The 20,944-nt window shown below is 47.2% G+C and overlaps 1 protein-coding gene across 3 annotated transcripts in view; it reads left to right on the top strand.

Annotated features, from left to right (window-relative positions):
• ANGEL1 (angel homolog 1 (Drosophila)) overlaps window positions 1–19,339 on the top strand; it is a 68,521-nt gene extending 49,182 nt beyond the window's left edge. For all 3 annotated transcript variants that reach the window (XM_010844380.1, XM_010844378.1, XM_010844379.1), the window contains 9 exons: window positions 780–1,358; window positions 2,743–2,969; window positions 3,431–3,500; window positions 4,076–4,509; window positions 6,773–6,899; window positions 7,209–7,319; window positions 15,913–15,982; window positions 16,506–16,669; window positions 17,373–19,339. In XM_010844380.1, the coding sequence (XP_010842682.1) occupies window positions 854–1,358; window positions 2,743–2,969; window positions 3,431–3,500; window positions 4,076–4,509; window positions 6,773–6,899; window positions 7,209–7,319; window positions 15,913–15,982; window positions 16,506–16,669; window positions 17,373–17,533 (1,869 nt within the window). In that variant the 5' untranslated portion in view covers window positions 780–853 and the 3' untranslated portion in view covers window positions 17,534–19,339. The remainder of the gene's footprint in view (window positions 1–779; window positions 1,359–2,742; window positions 2,970–3,430; window positions 3,501–4,075; window positions 4,510–6,772; window positions 6,900–7,208; window positions 7,320–15,912; window positions 15,983–16,505; window positions 16,670–17,372) is intronic.
• Window positions 19,340–20,944: the final 1,605 nt, after the last annotated feature.

Here is a 20,944-nt window from a genome sequence, read left to right as displayed (position 1 = left end):
TTGGAGAAGGAAATGGCAACCCACTCCAGTGTTCTTGCCTGGAGAATCCCAGGGACGGGGGAGCCTGGTGGGCTGCCGTCTATGGGGTTGCACAGAGTCGGACACGACTGAAGCGACTTAGCAGCAGCAGTAGCAGCAGCTGGTTCCAGTGTCATGTGGCTCTTAGAACCAGAGAGTTGAAGTTAATAGGATTCTTAACCTCCAGACAAAAGGAGTGTGGTTATATGTGATCATCTCTGTTCTCGAGTATATGGGATAGCCATTCTTATCATTCACGCACAGAGTATTTATCAGATCCCTACCATGTAAATTACTTTTAAAGTACTTTTAAAATACTTTTAAAGTACTTAGAACAGTGCCTGACACATAGTAAGCACTTGGTTCTGGTGATGATTATGTTCCAGACCCTAAAACGGGCAGGTTCAGTGATGATACAACAATGAGCACGGTGGATATAATTCTTGTTTGTATGGGACTTATTGGCTTTCCCGTGGCTCAGTGGTAAAGAATCTGCCCGCAGTACAGGAGACCAAGGTTCAAGCCCTGGGTCGGGAAGATCCCCTGGAGGAGGGCGTGGCAACCCACTCCAGTATTCCTGCCTGGAGAATCCCATGGACAGAGGAGCCTGGCAGGCTACGGTCCATAGGGTCACAAAGAGTCGGACACGACTGAAGCGACTGAGCACGCACGCACGTGAGACTTACGTCAGAAGTTGAGAGAGGAGTGTGAGTTGAATGATGCCATCATCTTGTAACATGGTATTTTGGCTTTCTTTTTAGATGCTTTCTTCACATGTCGGAAAAATGTCCTCCTGGCGAAGAGCTCGTCCTCCCAGGTAGAAGGCAACTTTGCCATGGCCCCTCGGGGTCCCGACCAGGAGGAGTGTGAGGGCCTGCTGCAGCAGTGGAGGGAAGAAGGGTTGAGCCAGGTGCTGTCAACTGTGAGCGACGGTCCCCTTGTAGATAAGGGACTCGCCGAGAGCAGCCTGGCCCTCCTGATGGATAATCCCGGAGAACAGGATGCTGCTCCGGAGGACACGTGGTCCAGCAGGCAGCTGAGTGACCTGCGGGCAGCGGAGAACCTGGAGGGGCCTTTTCCCGAGGTGCTAGGAGAGGAGGAGCCGCTGCCGGAGGTCGAGGGCCCAATGTGGGCAGCAGTGCCTGTGCAGACCCACCGCCAGTACACAGATTGTGCCGTCCTCCCTGTGGGTGCGCTGGCCACAGAGCAGTGGGACGAGGACCCCGCGGTGGTGGCCTGGAGCATCGCACCGGAGCCTGTGCCCCAGGAAGAGGCTCCCGTCTGGCCCTTTGAGGGTCTGGGGCAGCTGCAGCCTCCCCCAGTGGAAATCCCGTATCACGGTGAGTCTTGACAGCCGGTTGAGTGAGCTGGGGCAGCGGTCGTCTCGGAGGTGGGCAAAGCCGTTGCTAAAGAGAAGGCCCTTTTTTGTGGAGCTCTGCTGCCACATTTTGGTTTTCTGAGACTTGCAGCGGCAAATCCAGAGGGGCCTTAGAGGTCATTTCATCTAGCCCTGTGGCCTTTTGAGATGAAGTCATCAAGGCTCGGAGAGGTGGCAGGACATGCTGAAAGTCACGTAGCTAGGTAGTGGTAGAACTGAAAGCAGACCCCAGTTCTCATTCTCTGTGTTATTGATTCTCTGGAGGAACCTGGGGTAGGGGTGGAGAGCTCTCAGGGACTCCGCTCTGTGCCCCAAACAGGATAACTCCATTTTTATCTGTGTTACGTATTGGGCTTCCGTTAAAATTTGGAGAATGAGGGCTGTGCCTCACATAGGTTTGCAATCCACTCTACAGCTGGCTCCCTGCTCCAGAGGATATAGGGGACACATTACAGTTTCTGGTTCTATAGGCCCTTCTAGGTGTAGAGGTCAGAAAACAGCCAAGGCTGAGATTACTCTAGAAATGTCTTTAATCTCAGATGACTGTTAAGCGCATTCATCTGAGTGATTCCCCGGAGACCCATGGCTTTATCAAAAGTGAGGAATTGCTGGCCATGTTTAGTGAACTTTCAGTTCAGTTTAGTTCAGTCGCTCATTCGTGTCCGACTCTTTGCAACCCCATGAATTGCAGCACACCAGGCCTCACTGTCCATCACCAACTCCCGGAGTTCATTCAGACTCACGTCCATCAAGTCAGTGATGCCATCCAGCCATCTCATTCTCTGTCGTCCCCTTCTCCTCCTGCCCCCAATCCCTCCCAGCATCAGAGTCTTTTCCAATGAGTCAACTCTTCGCATGAGGTGGCCAAAGTACTGGAGTTTCAGCTTTAGCATCATTCCTTCCAATGAACACCCAGTGCTGATCTTCAGAATGGACTGGTTGGATCTCCTTGTAGTCCAAGGGACTCTCAAGAGTCTTCTCCAACACCACAGTGCAAAAGCATCAATTCTTTGGCTCTCAGCTTTCTTCACAGTCCAACTCTCATATCCATACATGACCACTGGAAAAACCATAGCCTTGACTTTAGTGTACTAAATACCAGGTATTATGCCAGGTACTAGGGATACAGTGGTGAACAAGCCAAGATCATCTCTGGCTTTGTGGAGCTTACTCTGGTCTGAGGCTGTCCTTAGAGTGTTGTTCAGATCACCACAGAAAGGGATGGATTACAGGGAAAATGAGAAAGGGAACTTTGTCACAGTATCAGAGGGCCAGGAGTAGAGATGGTAGGCCCTGTGGATAGCATGGACTCAACCACGGACCTCTTCTTCCCAACCCCCTTGCAGAAATCTTGTGGCGAGAATGGGAGGATTTCTCCACTCAGCCAGATGTTCAGGGCCTGGAGGCAGGGGATGGCCCTCAGTTCCAGTTCACTCTGATGTCCTATAATATCCTGGCCCAGGACCTAATGCAGCAGAGCTCCGAGCTCTATCTGCATTGCCACCCAGACATCCTGAACTGGAGCTATCGCTTTGCGAATCTCATGCAGGAATTCCAGCACTGGGACCCGGACGTAAGCGAAGGCGGGCGGGGAGGGTGGGGTGGATGGGGCTGTGCCATCTTGCATTTGCTCCGGACCCTGGCTGTTTCCCTGTGCCCTTAGAAAAATGAGTTCACCCACAGTTGTTCATGTGATTGGAGCCCGGCTTAGGATGGGAGCTTGCTGCCCGGTGTAAATGAGTTTTGGACAGATACTAAGACGCCTCTCCATAGGTACACCCTCGCTAGTGCCTTTGTGCAGGGAGGAAGACTTGAGGGATTCAAGGAGCAGGAAAATCCACCTTCACTTGGGGCCTGTTCTTTGCTGCAGTGGCAATCGGGGAAGAGTCAGCCCCCAGAGGAAGTGTCAGTGTGGCCCAGCCTGAGACCCACGGCAGCTTCCCACGTGGCTTCAGCATCTGCTCATGGGGAGGGAGTCGCACTGTGGTGCCCTCCGTTACCCTGGAGTGACTGGTCTCTGTGTTGTTTCCCCAGATCTTGTGTCTCCAGGAAGTCCAGGAAGATCATTACTGGGAGCAGCTGGAGCCCTCTCTGAGAATGATGGGTAATGCCGCTCCCTGGCGCGTGTGCCAGTCTCTTTTCCTCCCACCCTGTCTGCCCTCTCTTGAATGCATCATCTCTTCTTTCTTCTCAGTAAACCCTCTCACCTGTGAGCTAGCTCCCTCGTGTGGAGTTAGAAGAAAAACAAGAGTCCTGAAGTTTTAAAGTAGTTCTGACATCCATTGCCATTTATTTACATCTATTTACCAACTCTCTGAGGCTGAAATTATTATACCCATTTTATAGGGAGGAGACTGAGGTTCAGAAAATTTGAGTGGCTAGCTCAAAGGTCACAAAGCTATAAATAAAAAAGCTCACAGCTTGTGGAGCCTGGACTCCAACTTGTCTCACCCTGGAGTCCATGCTTTTCCTATCACACCCTTCTGTCCCTCCTTCGCCTTCTAGCTGCACAGCCATCTGGTTACCGCTGTAAGGGAACCTCTGCAGAACCCAGGGATGTGTCAGGGCACGGACTCCCCCGTGTTGAGCAGCAGGAGCGGTCACTGGGTGCACACACCTGGGCTACTGCCATCGGGTCAAGGGCCCTGACCCATCTCCTTGACGGGGTGTTCCTTGCAGGCTTTACCTGTTTCTACAAGAGGAGGACCGGGTGTAAGACAGATGGCTGTGCTGTCTGCTACAAGCCCACGAGATTCCGTCTGCTCTGCGCCAGCCCCGTGGAGTACTTTCGGCCTGGCTTGGAGCTCCTCAATCGGGACAACGTGGGCTTAGTGTTGCTGCTGCAGCCACTGGTCCCAGAAGGCCTGGGGCAAGTCTCGGTGGCCCCCTTATGTGTGGCAAATACCCACGTCCTGTACAACCCACGGCGGGGCGACGTCAAGCTGGCCCAGATGGCCATTCTCCTGGCTGAAGTGGACAAAGTGGCCAGGCTGTCAGATGGCAGCCACTGCCCCATCGTCCTGTGTGGGGACCTGAACTCTGTCCCCGACTCGCCTCTCTACAACTTCATCAGGGACGGGGAGCTCCAGTATCACGGGATGCCAGCCTGGAAGGTGAGATGGGAGCAGCCACTGCGGGGTTGGCTTAGAGGGGGATTGGGTTGCAGCATGCAGGGCTGCTTGTGTGGCAGGGACCCAAGGGACACCTGTGCTGCCTCCCTCCGGCTTTCTCTTGTCCTGTTTTTAGCTCTGGTACCCACACCTGGAAGTTAGGAGCTCTTGAGTGCCTTTGGTATACTGGAATCCTTTCAGTTTTTATCATTAATTTATGTTTAGTTTACAAGTACATAAGTAAATGCACAGATGTACACAAGTACCTCTCTATAAGGATTCAAGGATTATTACATGACTCTAAGGGGAGACGTGGGAAAGGCCGGTAATAAAGCAGGCTTCAGACCAAAGCCTGCTTTATTACCCGCATTTCCCACGTCTCCCCTTAGAGTCATGTAATAACTGTTCAGAGTTTGGTGGTGTTCTTCCAGGTCATTTTCTGTGCTTTTGCAGTGCTACCTAAACTGCTGTGGTGATGTAACTGTCATAGTCTCTATTTATGAATCACTTACTCTGCCAGATGCTATTTTAAGCACTTTACCTACGTTAACTCATCAGTTTCCACAAGTTCTATCATTGCTTCTATTTTAGAAGTGAGAAACCTAAGGCAGAGAGAAAGTTAGGTCATTTACTCTCTCTAGTTTGTGCAGGTTGTTAGTGGTGGAGCTAGGATTTGTAATCAGGCGGTCTGGCCCCAGGGCTCTTGCCCTCCAATACTAGGCTGAGACTGCTTCTAACGGCTGATATCTAATCTATTGTATGTGTTTATAAACGTGACATATTACTGTATATTTCATTTTCTAGCTTTTATTTTTTTTACTCAACAATGTACATACGTATCTATCTCATTCCTATTGACTGCTGAATCTTTGTAACATAGCTGTATTACAGTTTTATTGTGGTTCATTTAGCCCTGCTGAGGAGCATTCAGCTTGTGCTGATTCCTTTATATGTCACTTAATCTCCTTGTTTCTCTCTTTTGCCCCTGCTGATCCAATTTGTTCCTTAACTTTTGGCAAGGCGCGGTGGAGAAAGGACGTAAGAGGACTGAATTATTGTCGAGTCCTTTGGGCTTTTATTTTAATGAGGTTACTTAAGTGCCAGCGATGTCCTGGTTGCCACATGCAAAGAGGAAGGCATTATCCTGCCAGGAGGCTGCTGCTGTTACCAAGGGGCTCAGGGAATGAGAAGTAGGCTTGAAAAGGGCCTCCCACATGACAGCTGCCATTAAACAAAGTGATTCAGAGCACTCATTTGGAAGCCAGACAGTCCTGCATTCAGATCCCTGCTCTGCCACCTTGGGCAAGTTACTTCCCTTCTGTGAGCCCCATTGGCCTCATCAGACCCTGGGGAATATGATGAGACCTACTTCTGAGGGTCTTCTTTGGTGGATTCATTAAAATAATGCACATAGAGTGTTTTCCAGTTCCTGCTTCAAAGGGAGCAGTCAGTAATTGGTAGTGGTTATTGTTGTCGAGATTCTTGGTTGTCTGTCGTATTATTATCCCATTCAATAGGAGAGGATATTGAACCCAAGAGGTGTTAACTGACTTGCCCAAAGTCACACGGCTAGTAAATGGCCATTCAGTTGAAGGTGTGTTTTCTTCTGATGGCATACTGAAAATGTTTGTCCTTTGCGGGCGGAGAGATTATCTCCCCAGCACATGGCTAGTGTCTTGCACATAGTTGGCATTCAAATATTTGTTGTTTGTAAATGAAACACGCGTTGGAGATGTGCAGATGACTGATGCTGCCAAATGTTTCCCCTACTATGTTCGGTCCGCTCCCAGGCTGCTCACGGGCTTTGACCGAGGATGGTGGCGTAGATACGGTAAAGTGCTTTGGTGCATTTCCCGTTTGGTTTGACCCTGTGATTTCCCAGTAATGGGCTTTAGATGCTAGACTTCGATCCAGAAGATCCAAAGATCCAAACCTTTTCCCATGGCAAATTAAAGCCCTTGAAAGCAGATACTCCCTGGCAGAGTAGTGTAGATTTTTCCAAGGTGAAATTCAGGGGACCCTGTGTTCATATGGTTCTCTTCTCTTTGTTTCACATTATTCTCTTTCCCCTTATCCCTGTCTTGTGGACATTGCAGTGTTTCTAATTAACAAAAAATAGCTTTAATTAGTTCCTTATGTTTAACTTTCCCCTGAGACTGACGTGTTTTGTATGTAGTGTGTGACTGTGTGTGTGTATGTCCCCAAACACGGGCTTCTCTCTTTCTCCATCTCGGATTCCTCATTGCCGTCTGCTCTTTGCTCATAGGTATCTGGACAGGAAGACTTCTCCCATCAGCTTTATCAGAGGAAGCTGCAGGCCCCACTGTGGCCCAGCTCCCTGGGTATCACTGACTACTGTCAGTATGTCACCTCCTGTCACCCCACGAGCTCAGGTGAGCACGTGCCATCGTCTCGCTTGGTTGTCCCTCCCTGCCCATTCTGGGAGAAAGCTGGCACCTCATTGACAAGAGAAGGCGTAATTCCCTCAGTTTTCTGAGCACATTCCTTTATATTTTTCATCGTCCTCCTCGTGGTCCCCCAGTGAAATGGACAACTGTCCGTCATAGCTTTTGGAAAATCTCCTCGTCTTCAGGGCCAGACTCCCTCTGTGTCCCTGCACTGGAAGCTTCTTGGGATTGAGGAAGTCCCAGCACGTGACTCCTCTTCCTTTCTTTCACTGTATGGCTTTCCCTGGTCTACAGAGAGACGCAAGTATAGCCGAGACTTCCTGCTGCGTTTCCGCTTCTGCAGCATGGCCTGCCGGCGACCTGTGGGACTGGTTCTTCTGGAAGGAGTGACAGACACTAAGCCAGGTAACGGGGGCTCAGCTTGCTCCCTGACTTGTCCAACTAAGTGAGCTTGGTCTTCTTTCCTCTTCACTTCTGATGTTTGTCAGTTATGTGGGTTTTTAGTCTTCTGTAGGTATAATTCTTAGATATCAGATTCTGGTAAAAAATACACTTAAGGGGAAGGTCAGTGAGGTTCACTGGCCATGTGCAACGTGTTGAGAACATGGACTAGGAATCAAGAGACTTGGGTTCTAACCAGGTTTGAGTATGCCAGAAGCTTTGTAAGCTAAAGTTGCTAATACATATCTAGCATGTGTACAACATACATGAGAGAGAAAACAGACGTGAAAATCGTAAGGTGACAGTACTCCTGGTTGTAATAAAAAGTTACTCCTACTGGGAACTTTCAGATGGTACATAGCAGAGTATATACTTGACATTGTCCACTTCTTGTCTTTGAAACTACTACTGCAAAGCAACAAGGAGAATGGAAAAGAAAAAAAATCAAACTCCATCTTTGAGAACGCCAGGAGACCTGAAGATATCTGAAATCGGGAAGCACAGCACAGGTGGAATGGCTGCAAGAAGCACTGGCAATCCAGCTGGAGGAGGTGTGGAGAGACTTGTCTGTGGGACTGTGTATGAATCTCAAAAAGGACCAGCAGGGTTCATTTCTCATGGTGAGGCGTGAACCTTGAGGCACAAAATCAGAATCCCTTGTTATATCAACAGGAATAGGATGGCACAGGTTGTGAAATGAAATTGCATGAACCCTTTTGGTCCAGAGAGGCATTGGAGGAAAGACTGATCAAGGAATCAAGCCATCTTTGCATGAAACAGTCTGTTTAAGTGTCAGGGGGGAGATGAAATGCTTACGGAGCTGCACATTTCTTTTGGCTGGGAGACGTAAAGGTTAAAAGGACTCACACAACCCTGTGTCATAAGGAAAATGCCCATTACTTGGAATGCAGATCCAGAGGATGAAATGTAAGCTGCTGAGCTCAGGAAAGAAGTGGAATAAAAAGTGAAAAAAAATCACTTAAAATTAAGCCAAAATTAGATGCAGCACAAGAGAGAAGAGGCATTGCTGAAAACAAGAGGCAGAGGCCAGGAAAGATAGAAAGTGCTGGGGAGAATATGACGGGAGTGGGAGTTACAGAGATTGAACATATACATAATTGGCATTTACAAGGAAGAAAGCCAATAATATCATGGCACAAAAGGAACATTTAAAGGTAGGACATAAGGAAGATTTTCCCCAGATGAAGAGATCTGAATCTTTGGATTGATACGGATATACCACATCTCAGGGAAAACTGACATAGGAGAATTGACAGTAAGACCTCCTAATGAAGTTAACAGAAGTCAAAGATGAAAGAATCTTTTGGACAACTGAACCAAAAAGAGTGGGATACCTTTTTTTTTTTTTTTTTAAATTGGGCTACCTTTAAAGGTAAAAATAATTAGGTAGGTTTCAGATTTCTTAAAATTAACATTCGACTTTAGAACACTGGAGAGCAAAGTTTCCAGGAAAGAAGGTATGTCTCAAGAATTTTATACTCAATCCAAACTCATTCTTTTTTTTTTTTCCAAACTCATTCTTGAAGAAAATGCTAGAAGAATAACTTAAGATGACCAAGCAGTGACTGAAAAAACTGTAGTATTAATAAAAGGACTGGTGGTAAGCAATGAACTCATTGTTTTCTTGAAGGAATTTAACTTGATTTTACACAAAGAAGTGAGCATTTCAATGGCTTGGGTTTTTTTTTTTTTTTTTTTTAATTGCAAAGCTCTAATGTATTATTACAGCTGTGGTGGTAACAATAAAATTGTTCACAGAGCGACTGGCATGTGCCAGGAACTGGGGTAAGTGCTTGTATCAGTTGGACTCAGGTAGGGAAGCTGTGGATGAGTGTTTTAAGAATTCAGAATCCTCAAGTTAAACAGTAGTAGGATCCCACATAGGTAATTCCATGTTAAGAATAGATTGTTTTTAAAAAATCAGTACTGTACTTGAAACATAAAATAAGCATTTTGATTTAATAACAAAATAAGAACTTTAAATACATACTGACAATCACTTTGTAAGTAGAATCATTATGTAGGGGGAAAATATCCAGTTCACTAACAGTGCCCAATAATAGCAGTATTTTCAAAATTGAGATTAAACACACCCATCCTCCACAAACTGTGAACATGCCTTTCTGTTTGTTCAGTAGCCCCATCCAGGGCTGAACAGGCTCCTGATGAATCTTTTTTGAAGACCCCAAGTCTAAAAAGCTACCATCACTTTTAGACCATGGGTAGAAAGACGAGTTCAGTACGAGGACATCATAGTGAGTCATCTTTTTTTCTGGAGGATTTGTTTAGATGTGCTATCAAATAATATTTCCAATCTGCTGCCAGAGTCATCCAGCCCAACTGTGCACAGTAAAACTTGCCAACTTGACTGTGATACTGACTTTAATGGGAAGCATCTGAGTTGCAAGAGGAGCTCAGTGGTAGGTAGTGATGGTCTGACTTTCCCACAAGTTGACATTGGATGTGCTAGTGTGTTTTACATCACACAAATGAAAAAAAAGAAACACTGTGATTCTCACGCTCCCTCATTCTCTTTTTGAGGGAATACTTCATAAGATGGGAATCTAAATTTTAAGTCCCCCTCTTATAAATATTTTTAACTATTAGTGGTTTCTTCTTTCCAGTATGGTTCTTAAAGACACCAAAAGGGGTTACTGTGTTTTCTTTTTCATGAGCACTTGCATATTTCCATTTATTTACAGAGCTTTGGGTCTTTTAACATGAAAGAATAAACCGTGAGCCTAGTTAAGTGCATTCTAGGAAAAAAAAACAGTTGCTAATAGATGACTTTTGTAAGACAGTGGACTAACTACTATTTACAGGAGAAGGCAATGGCAGTCTACTCTAGTACTCTTGTCTGGAAAACCCCATGAACAGAGGAGGCTGGGAGGCTGCAGTCCATAGGGTCGCTAAGAGTCGGACATGACTGAGCGACTTCACTTTCACCTTTCACTTTGATGCATTAGAGAAGGAAATGGCAACCCACTCAATGTTCTTGCCTGGAAAATCCCAGGGACGGGGGAGCCTGGTGGGCTGCCGTCTATGGGGTCGCACAGAGTCAGACACGACTGAAGTGACTTAGCAGCAGCAACTACTATTTACAAACTGGCCAGATGGCCACAGAGCAAAGGCGACCTGATCAGGTTTTGAACCTGGAAAATTCAAAGTACAGTTTTCGCACTGGCCTATTTCTGCACAACTTACTATCCTTTTCCCAAGTATTTGCAGACCTTACTTTCTCTGCTGCTACCAGTGCTGAATGGTTTGGGAAGCTGTCTTAGCTCAGATGGGGGCAGTTGGGGCCAGTGTGCTCATGAGGCCTGGTGGGGCAGGCAGAGGCGTGGGTCCCCTGTAACTGCCAGAGAGGTGCTGTTCATACACAGAGCTGCAGGAGGAGAACTTGCTGCTGAGGGAATCCGTTTTCTTTCTCTTTGGTTTTTCTTTTCATGTGCTAACAAAAACAAAAACACTTGATTTTTTTTTTTTTTCTGTTTTTTGTTCTCACACTTGTATGAGGTTTTGGTAAGGGTAAAGGTCTAGTTTGGAAAGTAATTTAGTCCATTGTCTTGCAGGCTCCAACAGAGGATGAGATGGTTAGATAACATCGCTCACTCAATGGACATGAGTTTGAGCAAACTCTGGGAGAAGTCTGCTTCTATTTTGATTCTTGATCCTTTCTTTGTATGTCACATATTTTGCCTCCCTGAGACTAGTCATGCTCTCTAATCCCTTGATTTCTGAAATTTCATGATGGTTTGCTGGTAATATTTTTTCAATAATTTTCTACTTTCTGCTTCCTCTTTTTGGAATTCCTTTTAATTGGATATGGGCTTCCCTTGTGGCTGAGCTGGTAAAGAATCCTCCTGCATTGTGGGAGACCTGGGTTCGATCCCTGGATTGAGATGATCCCCTGGAGAAGGGAAAGGCTACCACTCCAGTATTCTGGCCTGGACACAACTGAGCAACTTTCACTTAATTGGATATGGTGGTTGTTTAGTCGCTAAATTGTATCCAACTCTTTGCAATCCCATGGACTGCAGGATGCCAGGCTTTCCTGTCCCTTGTTATCTCCCAGAGTTTGCTCAAACTCATGTCCATTGAGTGAGTGATGTTATCTAACCATCTCATGCTCTGTTGGCCTCTTCTCCTCCTGCCCTAAGTCTTTTCCAGCATTAGGCTCTTTTCCAGCATTAGGCTTTTTTCCAGTGAGTCTACTCTTTGCATCAGATGGCCAAAGTGTTGGAGCTTCAGATTCAGCATCTGTCCTTCCAATGAATATTCATGGTTGATTTCCTTTAGGATTGACTGGTTTGGTCTCCTTGCAGTCCAAAGGACTCTCAAGAGTCTTTTCTAGCACCACAATTCAAAAGCATAAATTCTTCAGTGCTCAGTCTTCTTTATGGTCCAACTTCACATCCATACATGGCTACTGGAAAACCCATAGCCTTGACTATAGGGACCTTTGTCGGTAAAGTGATGTCTCTGCTTTTTAATACAGTGTCTAGGTTTGTCATAGCTTTCCTTCCAAAGTGCAAGTGTCTTTTAAATTTCATTACTGAAAAAAAAAAAAAATAAATAAATTTCATTACTGCACTTAATGTCCACAGTGATTTTGGAGCCTAAGAAAATAAAATCTGTCACCGCTTCCATTTTTTCCCCTTCTATTTGTTATGAAACAGATGCCATGATTTTAGTTTTTTGAATGTTGAGTTTTAAATCAGTTTTTCGCTCTCCTCCTTTACCCTCATCAAGAGGCTTTTTAGTTGCTCTTTACTTTCTGCCATTAGAGTGGTATCATCTGCATATCTAAGGCTGTTGATATTTCTCCTGGCAGTCTTGATTCCAGCTTGTGATTCATCCAGCCTGGCATTTCACATGAAGTACTCTGCATAGAAGTTAAATAAGCAGGGTGACAGTATACAGCCTTGTTGTACTCCTTTCCCAATTTTGAACCAGTCCATTGTTCCATGTCTGGTTCTAACTGTTGCTTTTTAACCCACATACAGGTTTCTCAGGAGGCAAGTAAGGTGGTCTGGCATTCCCATCTCTTTAAGAATTTTCCAGTTTGTTGTTATCCACACAGTCAAAGGTTTTCATGTAATCAGTGAAACAGAAGTAGATGTTTTTCTGGGATTCTCTAGCTTTTTCTATGATCCAACGAATGTTGGCAATTTGATGTCTGGTTCCTCTGCTTTTTCTAAATCAAACTTGTACATCTGGAAGTTCTCGCTTCACGTACTGTTGAAGCCTAACTTGGAGGATTTTGAGCATTACCTTGCTAGCATGTGAAATGAGTGCAGAAGCAGAAGATATTAAGAACAGGTGGCAAGAATACACAGAAGAACTATACAAAAAAAATCTTCATGACCCAGATAAACTGATGGTGTGATCACTCACCTGGAACCAGACATCCTGGAATGCGAAGTCAAGTGGGCCTTAAGAAGCATCGCTCTTGGCACAGGTTTCATTCCAATCCCAAGGAAAGGCAATGCCAAAGAACGCTCAAACTACCACACAGTTGCACTCATCTCACACGTTAGTAGTGTAATGCTCAAAATTCTCCAAGCCAGGCTTCAGCAATACATGAACCGTGAACTTCCAGATGTTCAAGCTGGATTTAGAAAAAGGCAGAGGAACCGGAGATCAAATTGCCAACATCCGTTAAATAATTGAAAAAGCAAGAGTTCTCAAAAAACATCTGCTTTATAGACTACGCCAAAGCCTTTGACTGTGTGGATCACAGCAAACTGTAGAAAATTCTTCAAGAGATAGGACTACCAGACCACCTGACCTGCCTCCTGAGAAATCTGAATGCAGGTCAAGAAGCAACAGTTAGAACTGGACATGGAACAACAGACTGGTTCTAAATCCGGAAGGGAGTACGTCAAGGCTGTATATGTCACCCTGCTTATTTAACTTCTATGCAGAGTACATCATGTGAAATGCTGAGCTGGAAGAAGCACAAGCTGGAATCAAGATTGCTGGGAGAAGTATCAATAACCTCAGATATACATATGACTCTTGCCTTATGGCAGAAAGTGAAGAAGAACTAAAGAGCCTCTTGATGAAAGTGAAAGAGGAGAGAGAAAATGCTGGCTTAAAATTCAACATTCATAAAACTAAGATCATGGCATCTGGTCCCATCACTTCATGGAAGATAGATGGGGAAACAATGGAAACAGTGAGAGATTTTATTTTCTTGGGCTCTAAAATCACTGCAGATGGTGACTGCAGCCATGAAAGTAAAAGACACTTGCTCCTTGGAAGAAAAGCTATGACCAACCTAGATAGCATATTAAAAAGCAGAGACATTACTTTGCTGACAAAGGTCCATCTAGTCAAACTATGATTTTTCCAGTAGTCATGGATGGATATGAGAGTTGGACTGTCAAGAAAGCTGAGCACTGAAGAATTGATGCTTTTGAGCTGTGGTGTTGGAGAAGACTCTTGAGAGTCCCTCAGACTGCAAGGAGATCCAACCAGTCCATCCTAAAGGAGATCAGTCCTGAGTGTTCACTGGAAGGACCAATGCTGAAGCTGAAGCTCCAATACTTTGGCCACCTGATGCGAAGAACTGACTCATTGAAGAAGACCCTGATGCTGGGAAAGATTGAAGGTGGGAGGGAAAGGGGACAACAGAAGATGAGATGGTTGGATGTCATCACCGACTCAATGGACATGAGTTTGGGTAAGCTCTGGGAGTCGGCGATGGACAGGGAAGGCTGGCATGCTGCAGTCCTTGGGGTTGCAGAGAGTCAGACATGACTGAGCGACTGAACTGAAGTAACATGTTGTATGGTAAATCTCGTTGATACATATTAAACTCTGAACTTCAAAGGCAGAGCAAAGACAAGTTTTTAAAATATCCACAGGAAATTCCTGAGACTTGGCCATATATCAAACTATCAATAGTTGTGACACGTGGGCTTAGTTGCTCCGAGGCATGCGGGACCCTCCCGGACCACGGATTGAACCCATGTCTCCTGCATTGGCAGGCAGACTCTTTACTACTTAGCCAGCCGGGAAGCCCCATTCCTAGTTTTTTTTAGTGTTGTGAGTTTTGTTTTGCTTTTAGTTTGGGTTTTTTATTTCATAAAGGAGTGTTGAATTATGTCAAAGGTTTTTTCTGTCTATTCAGATGATCATGGTTTTTGTTCTTCAATATTCTATTAATTGATTTTCAGTTGTTAAACCGTTACATTTCTAGGATAAAAATACTTGGTCATAATATACAACAATTGCTAATTCAGATTTTCTTCTTTTTCTTGAATGAGTTTATGTAGTTTTTGTCTTTTTAGGAATTTTTCCATTTTACCTAAGTCATCTAGATTGTTGGTATACCGTTTTTAACTGTATCCTTATAATTTTTAAATTTCTGTAAGATCGGTAGTGATGGTCCTCTCTTTTAATCCTGGTTTTAGTAATTTGAGTCTTCTCTTTTTTTCTTCGTCAGTCTGTCTTAAGTGTTTGTCAATTTTGTTGATCCTTGTTATTCTATTTTCTTAGTTTGGATTGTTAAACAAAATACCATAGATGAGTGGGTTATGAACAACAGAACTTTATTTTTCACTGTTCAGGAGTCTGGAAGTTCAGGGCCCAGGTGCCAGCGTGGTCTGGTTCTGGTGAGGACTCTGCTCTGTTTGCTAACTGCCAACTTGTTGCATCTGCACACAGCAGAGAGAGGGTGAGACAGCTCTCTGGGATCCCTTTTAAAAAGGCATCAATCCTATTCATGAAGGCTTCACCCTCAATGCCAGATTACCTCCTGAAGGCCCCACTTCCTAAATGCTGTCCCATTGAGGGTTAGCACTTAAACATATTTTGAAGAGACACAAATATTCAGTCCATAACACTTACTAATGTCAGTAGTTGTTGTTTCGTCGCTAAGTCATGTCTGATTCTTTATGACCCCAGGAACTGTAGCATGCCCAGTAGGACCTGTAATAATATTCGCTCTTTCTCTCCTGATAATGGTAACGTGTGTCTTTTTTTCTTTGAGTGTGTGTGTGTATATATATAGGTATGTGTAAGTACGGATGCATATATGTGTGTAAGGGTATACATACATATGTATGTGCATACATATGTAGATATGTGTAAATACACAATGGATTGTGTGGGATAAAAGATTCTAGAGGAATACACCAGGGATTTGGTAATGTTGGTTGCCCCTCGGGAGAGGAATTGAGTGGCAAGGGCCCCAGAGTAGGAAGGAGACTTTTCACTGAGGTTTTTCTCTACATTTTGGTTTTTGTAACCATGTAACTGTTATTACCTATTCTAAAACTTAAAGTGTAAATTTTTTAAAAAGCTGCTGAACCAGGGAAGAGATGTCTGCGTCAGAGGCCCCTGTCTGTCTGCTCCCTGAGGTTCCTGACTCCGGTCCATTGTTTTCTTACTCCTTTCATGTTTTTTCTTTCCCTTTTCCCTTCTGGAACAATCCAGTCAAGGATCTGACTGCCGTTTCAGGGTGCAAAGTTCTGACCCTCCTTCCCTGTCTTTGAGTGATAAAACTCCTCTTTCCGGTCTTCTATAGAGCGACCTGCTGGCTGGGCTGAGTCTGTCATTGAGGAAGATACATCTGAGTCTGAGCCCGATGTCCCCAGGTAATTTTCTTCCAGTTCCCTCTGCTTGCATCGCAGCTCCATTGAGGTGTATTAGAGAGGCTCCTTTTGGCTTTCCTGGGCCTGATTTGGGGGAACACTTTGCTGAGTTTTCTCTTCCCCCTAATATGTGATAAGGTTATGGAGGAACATAGAGGTGTGCAGAGGCCAGAGGCGATCCACCCAGGTTCTTACAGATGAAAACCCCGTGCACGTTTCCTTAGGGCGTGAGGCCTCACAGAAGAGCCTGCTGACCCACAGACAAGGGTACATGAGGTATACACTTCACCAGGTAGCAAGAGGAGGGTGGGGGATAAGGAACATCAACAGGGCTGAATATAAATGTGTCTGTTTCTAGGCTGATTTAGCGAAGACTCTCCATCTCTGGTTAGCATGGGAAGGAACTTGCTGAGGTTGAGTTATTTGGGGTCATCCATTAAAAAGCTTTATAAAATCCACAGAGAAGTGACCCTGGGAGAAGTTCAGTAGCGTTTGCTGACTGGTTATCGCCCCCTCCACCCCGTAGGACTGCAGGCACCATCCAGCACTGCCTACACCTGACCTCGGTGTATACTCATTTCCTGCCCCAGCACGGCCGCCCAGAGGTCACCACAATGCCCCTGGGTCTGGGAACGACAGTGGATTATATCTTCTTCTCAGCTGAGTCCTGCGAGAATGGGAATAGAACTGGTAAGCCTGGTGGATCCTGGATTCCCAGACGCCACCCCCAAGAGTCTCTGGGAGCTGATGGTAGGTCAGGCATCTGATCACATGACTTGGGCTGCTGTGACCTGCCTGGCAAAGGAGCAGATCTCAGACCTGCCTGACGCTGGTCATCCTCATCGTACTTCCCTTAGGCCCTTTGCCCGGCTTCTCTTTTTATCTTTGTAGCAGAACAAGCCATCCCTCCTTTCTCAAGATGAAAATAGAGCACTCGGAGGTGATTGGATTTGTTCAGTGCAGCTGGCTAGTGAGGGTCTGGTGAGGTTAGAAACCCAGCCAGTTTCTTGTCCTCTCGCCCCTCACTGTAGTCACAGTGTGGCAGTCTGCCAGCCCCACGCCTATTTTCTTTAAAGCATGTCTTTTACAGTGTTTGGGTTTTATGTTTAAAAATCAGATTTTGCACAGAAACTCTCTGACTTCTCTTGGAAAATCGGAAGATCTTGTAATTCTGGGCTTGGAGGTGCATTCTCTAGTTTGGTACAGCCCCCGAACCCACTCACTCCATTCACTGACATATTATGGAGCGTCCAAGAGGCTGCAGGAGGTGAGAGGGAGGGTGGGTGGCTGAGAAGATGCAGCGTCTTGAAGGTGAAGCTCCCACAGGCCCCCTCCCGCCCCGGGACATGTGGTGGTGGCTGCATCGCCCACCGGCCTCCGCTCTGTGCTCCAGATCGCAGGCTGTATCAGGATGGAACCCTCAAGCTCCTGGGCCGGCTCTCGCTCCTCTCTGAAGAGATCCTCTGGGCTGCCAACGGCTTACCCAACCCCTTCTGCTCTTCAGACCACCTCTGCCTACTGGCTAGCTTCGGGATGGAAATCGCGGCCCCATGATGGGCTCCCAGGGGAAGAGCGCTTCTTCTCTTCTAGAAGAGCTCATCGGATGAGACTGTGGAAATATCCCACGCTTCTGGAAACTTAGATCCAAGAAACTTAACGTCCCCTCCCCACCCCCTCCTCATTCCCTTCTCCCCCACGGTTAGATTTTCTCCAGGCCTGTCCACATTCTCTGCCTGTGGTCCCTGCCCCGCCCCAGCCTCTTCCTAACCCTGTGCCACATGAGGGGGTGGCCTCGGGAGAGGCACAAGCGGGGGGTCCCCCCTTCCCTCCATGTATCCAGCGCTGCCCACTGATTTTTGATTACCAGGGTTGCGGGAGCTACTGATCTCCTTGGTTATTTGTTTTTAGGCCACTTCTTGGTGGTGCCTTCTGACCCGACCTTCTCCCTGCCTGAGACCCGAGGGCCCAACCCTCCTGCAGACATGCACAGACACGCACATGTTGAGACGCGCTCTTCTGTGTGGTCACGCCTGTCTCTGACCAGCCTGCTTGCCACGCTGGGGCCGTGGGTCACGGGCTCTGCTCTCCCTTTATCTTATGTTTCATTAGGCATTCATCTGGCCAACCAGGGGGTCCTCTCCATTGGGGCTCTGGAACAAGTGGGCCCCGCAGACTTGGGTGCACTTCCGGTCTTTGCAGCCTCTGAGCCTCCTGCCCAGAGCGCCTCACCAGCCTGCGTGCTTTCCCCAGGGCTGGGCCCTTTCCCCAGGCTGCCCTGTGGCGGCGGGTGGAGGGTCAGTGGGCAGAGAGAGTGGTTCGAGGTTCAGAGCGCTTCAAGGCTGAGTAGAAAGAACTGTCAGAAAACTCTGGTCTCCCTGGAGGACCGGGGTGAGGGTGGGAGTCCTGGGGCAGGAGAGCAGGCCAGCGGACTCGAGACCTCAGGGACTTGCCCTCTTGCCTCACACACCTCAGCTGCAGCTCTCTGTTCCTCTCCTCCCACTGCTTTTTACTGTTTGCTGCCGACCACATTCCCTTCCCTTTTTTTGCCCATAGAAAAGCCCGAGATTGAGCCCAGGCCAAACCTTCTCAGTAGAAAGGCAGCCTTGGGCAAAAGTGGCCCGAGACGCAGACATGGCAGTGCTTGAGGGTTTGCTCCAGCTGGCCCAGCCTCCGCTGCTGGTTGTCCCTGCTTTCCCCCTCTCTGGCCCATTCAGGGGGCTCCCTCGCCCACACGAGTCACTGCAGGCCTTATAGCCTTTCATTGCTGGGCATGGCGTGGGGTGTTCCTGGCCGGCTCCTCCTCACACCTCCCGTCACTCAGAGTAGCTGCTGCTGGCCCTGCAGATGTGGCCCCCAGAGCGGGACTGGAGGATATAGCTGAGAGAGGCTAAAGTTAGGGACAGTTAGCTGAGGTTCACGTTTTCTCTTTTTTTTTTTTTTTTTGAGAGCCAAAGACCCAGCTTGGATTCAGCTGCTGCATTCATGGTTATAAGCTTTCCATGCCTTGGTTCTGGGGGATTTATCTCTGCGTGTGTATTTTTAAACATTGTTTCCTGGGTACTGGGCATGTGCCTGTCTGAGCCCCAGGCCCATCTGTCCACACCCCACCATCCATTCTGTTTGTCTCTTCCTGGACATCTCCTGAGGTGGTCTCCTTGGTTCCTAGAACTAGGGCCCATCAGCTCTTCTCTTCTGCCAGGCAGTGTAGTTTAAAAATGGCTAAAGATGGCAGAGGGCAGGAGCTTGATAGATAATCTTTTCCTTGTTTTCTTACTTGTTTCTGTTTTGGAAATGAAAGGGGGGTTTAAATGGTCATTTGAATTCTCTTTTCCAAATAAAGGTTTACCTTTTTCCCCCCAACTGTTGATTATTTTATTAGGATCCCCAAGAGCATGGGGGAAGGGAAGGCCTGGAGAATGAGCCGGGCAGAGAGCAAGAGATTGACCTGGGGTGGGGCCTCTAACCCTACATCTAGACCACAGAAAAGGGTTGTCATCTCCCCTAGGTAACTGAGTGGATGCCCACTGCTCTGAGGAACAGGGCCTGCGTGCAGCCTCCTGCCCCGACCTTCAAAGGGTGCAGCTCTCTATCCTCTCCCAGCTCGAGGAGAGTGGTCCATTCAGCTGCTTTCATTCGTATTCTATCTGCTGCCCTTGTCTCTCCCCCTAGTCCGAGCAGAGGAGGGTCTGTGGCAAAAAGCAGGACAAGAGAAGCGTTTTCCCTGGTCAAAGCTGTGGCAGCTGCATGAGGCGTGATGCGCACGGCCGATGCCTCTCGCCGCGTTTCTATTTCTGATCATCATCTCTTCCCTATTCTGGAGCCAGGCCTGAGCTGCGGGCCATCTGTTGCTGGAAAGCTGTCCCTCCTTTACCAGGCCTCAGTCCGCTGGGAGTTCTGTCTTCCCCCGGCCTCCTCACGCAGCCCTTGTGCCTGTGGGGAGAAGCCCTGAGGCCAGGTGGGGTTTAACGCCTCACCTGAACTGAAGCCCAGGCTCCACACCTTTAAATCAGTACCTGAGAATCTGTGTTACTTAAAGCTCCCCGGGCACCAGTGGAAACACCTGGGTTACGATTCAGCAGAAAGAGAATTTAGCCAGGGATTAGGATCACCGCCTGTTGTCTTGGCCTGGTTGCTCAGTGGTTGTGGGTAAGTTAACCCCTCCCTGTGTTTCAGATATCTTGGTGAAATGGAAATTAAAGTAGTATTGTTTTCCACTCATCAGGAATTTTCAGATCTGAAGTTACATTGTTTGAAAGGATGCTAGGAATCCCAGAGTATTATTGGTAATTACAGTAATTGGCAATTATTGGTAACAGTTGGGAGTTAAGGATGCCCATGGCACCCCACTCCAGTACTCGTGCCTGGAAAATCCCATGGACGGAGGAGCCTGGTGGGCTGCAGTCCATGGGGTCGCTAAGAGTTGGTCACGACTGAGCGACTTCACTTTCACGCATTGGAGAAGGAAATGGCAACCCACTCCAGTGTTCTTGCCTGGAGAATCCCAGGGACGGGGGAGCCTGGTGGGCTGCCATCTATGGGGTTGCACAGAGTCGGACACGACTGAAGTGACTTAGCAGCAGCAGTTTCCCCTAGGCAGTCTGGACAGTTCTCGGCTCAGAATTCTTTTATAGCCCCTAAGCTCTGAGGCTGTCCCCAGGACTCCTTTCCTGGCCTGAAGGGCTTCCCCGCGGTGACCTGCATTTACACAGCATCTGCACGGGGCGTTGATTCAGGGCTGTCAGGGTGCTTCCCTTTCCACGATCAGTTCAGGTGCGCATGTCTTACCTTTACATCTGAGGAAGCAGAGATCGCAAAGAGGGAAACTGAGACTCTCCTTTGCTTGATTTCTTGCCACCCAGCTCCTCAGAACACAGCGTCTTCTGGGAGTAGGAGGGCCAGGTTGTCTTGTAAGGCAGACACGGGGCTGGGTCTTGGAGAAGGGAAGCAACCAACCAGTCCACTGCT

Source organism: Bison bison, unplaced genomic scaffold (genome assembly GCF_000754665.1).
Source record: "Bison bison bison isolate TAMUID 2011002044 unplaced genomic scaffold, Bison_UMD1.0 scf7180017864201, whole genome shotgun sequence".
Classification (NCBI taxonomy): Eukaryota; Metazoa; Chordata; class Mammalia; order Artiodactyla; family Bovidae; genus Bison; species Bison bison.
The sequence above is the reverse complement of the archived record's forward strand: the minus strand, read 5'-3'. Positions and strand labels throughout refer to the sequence as shown.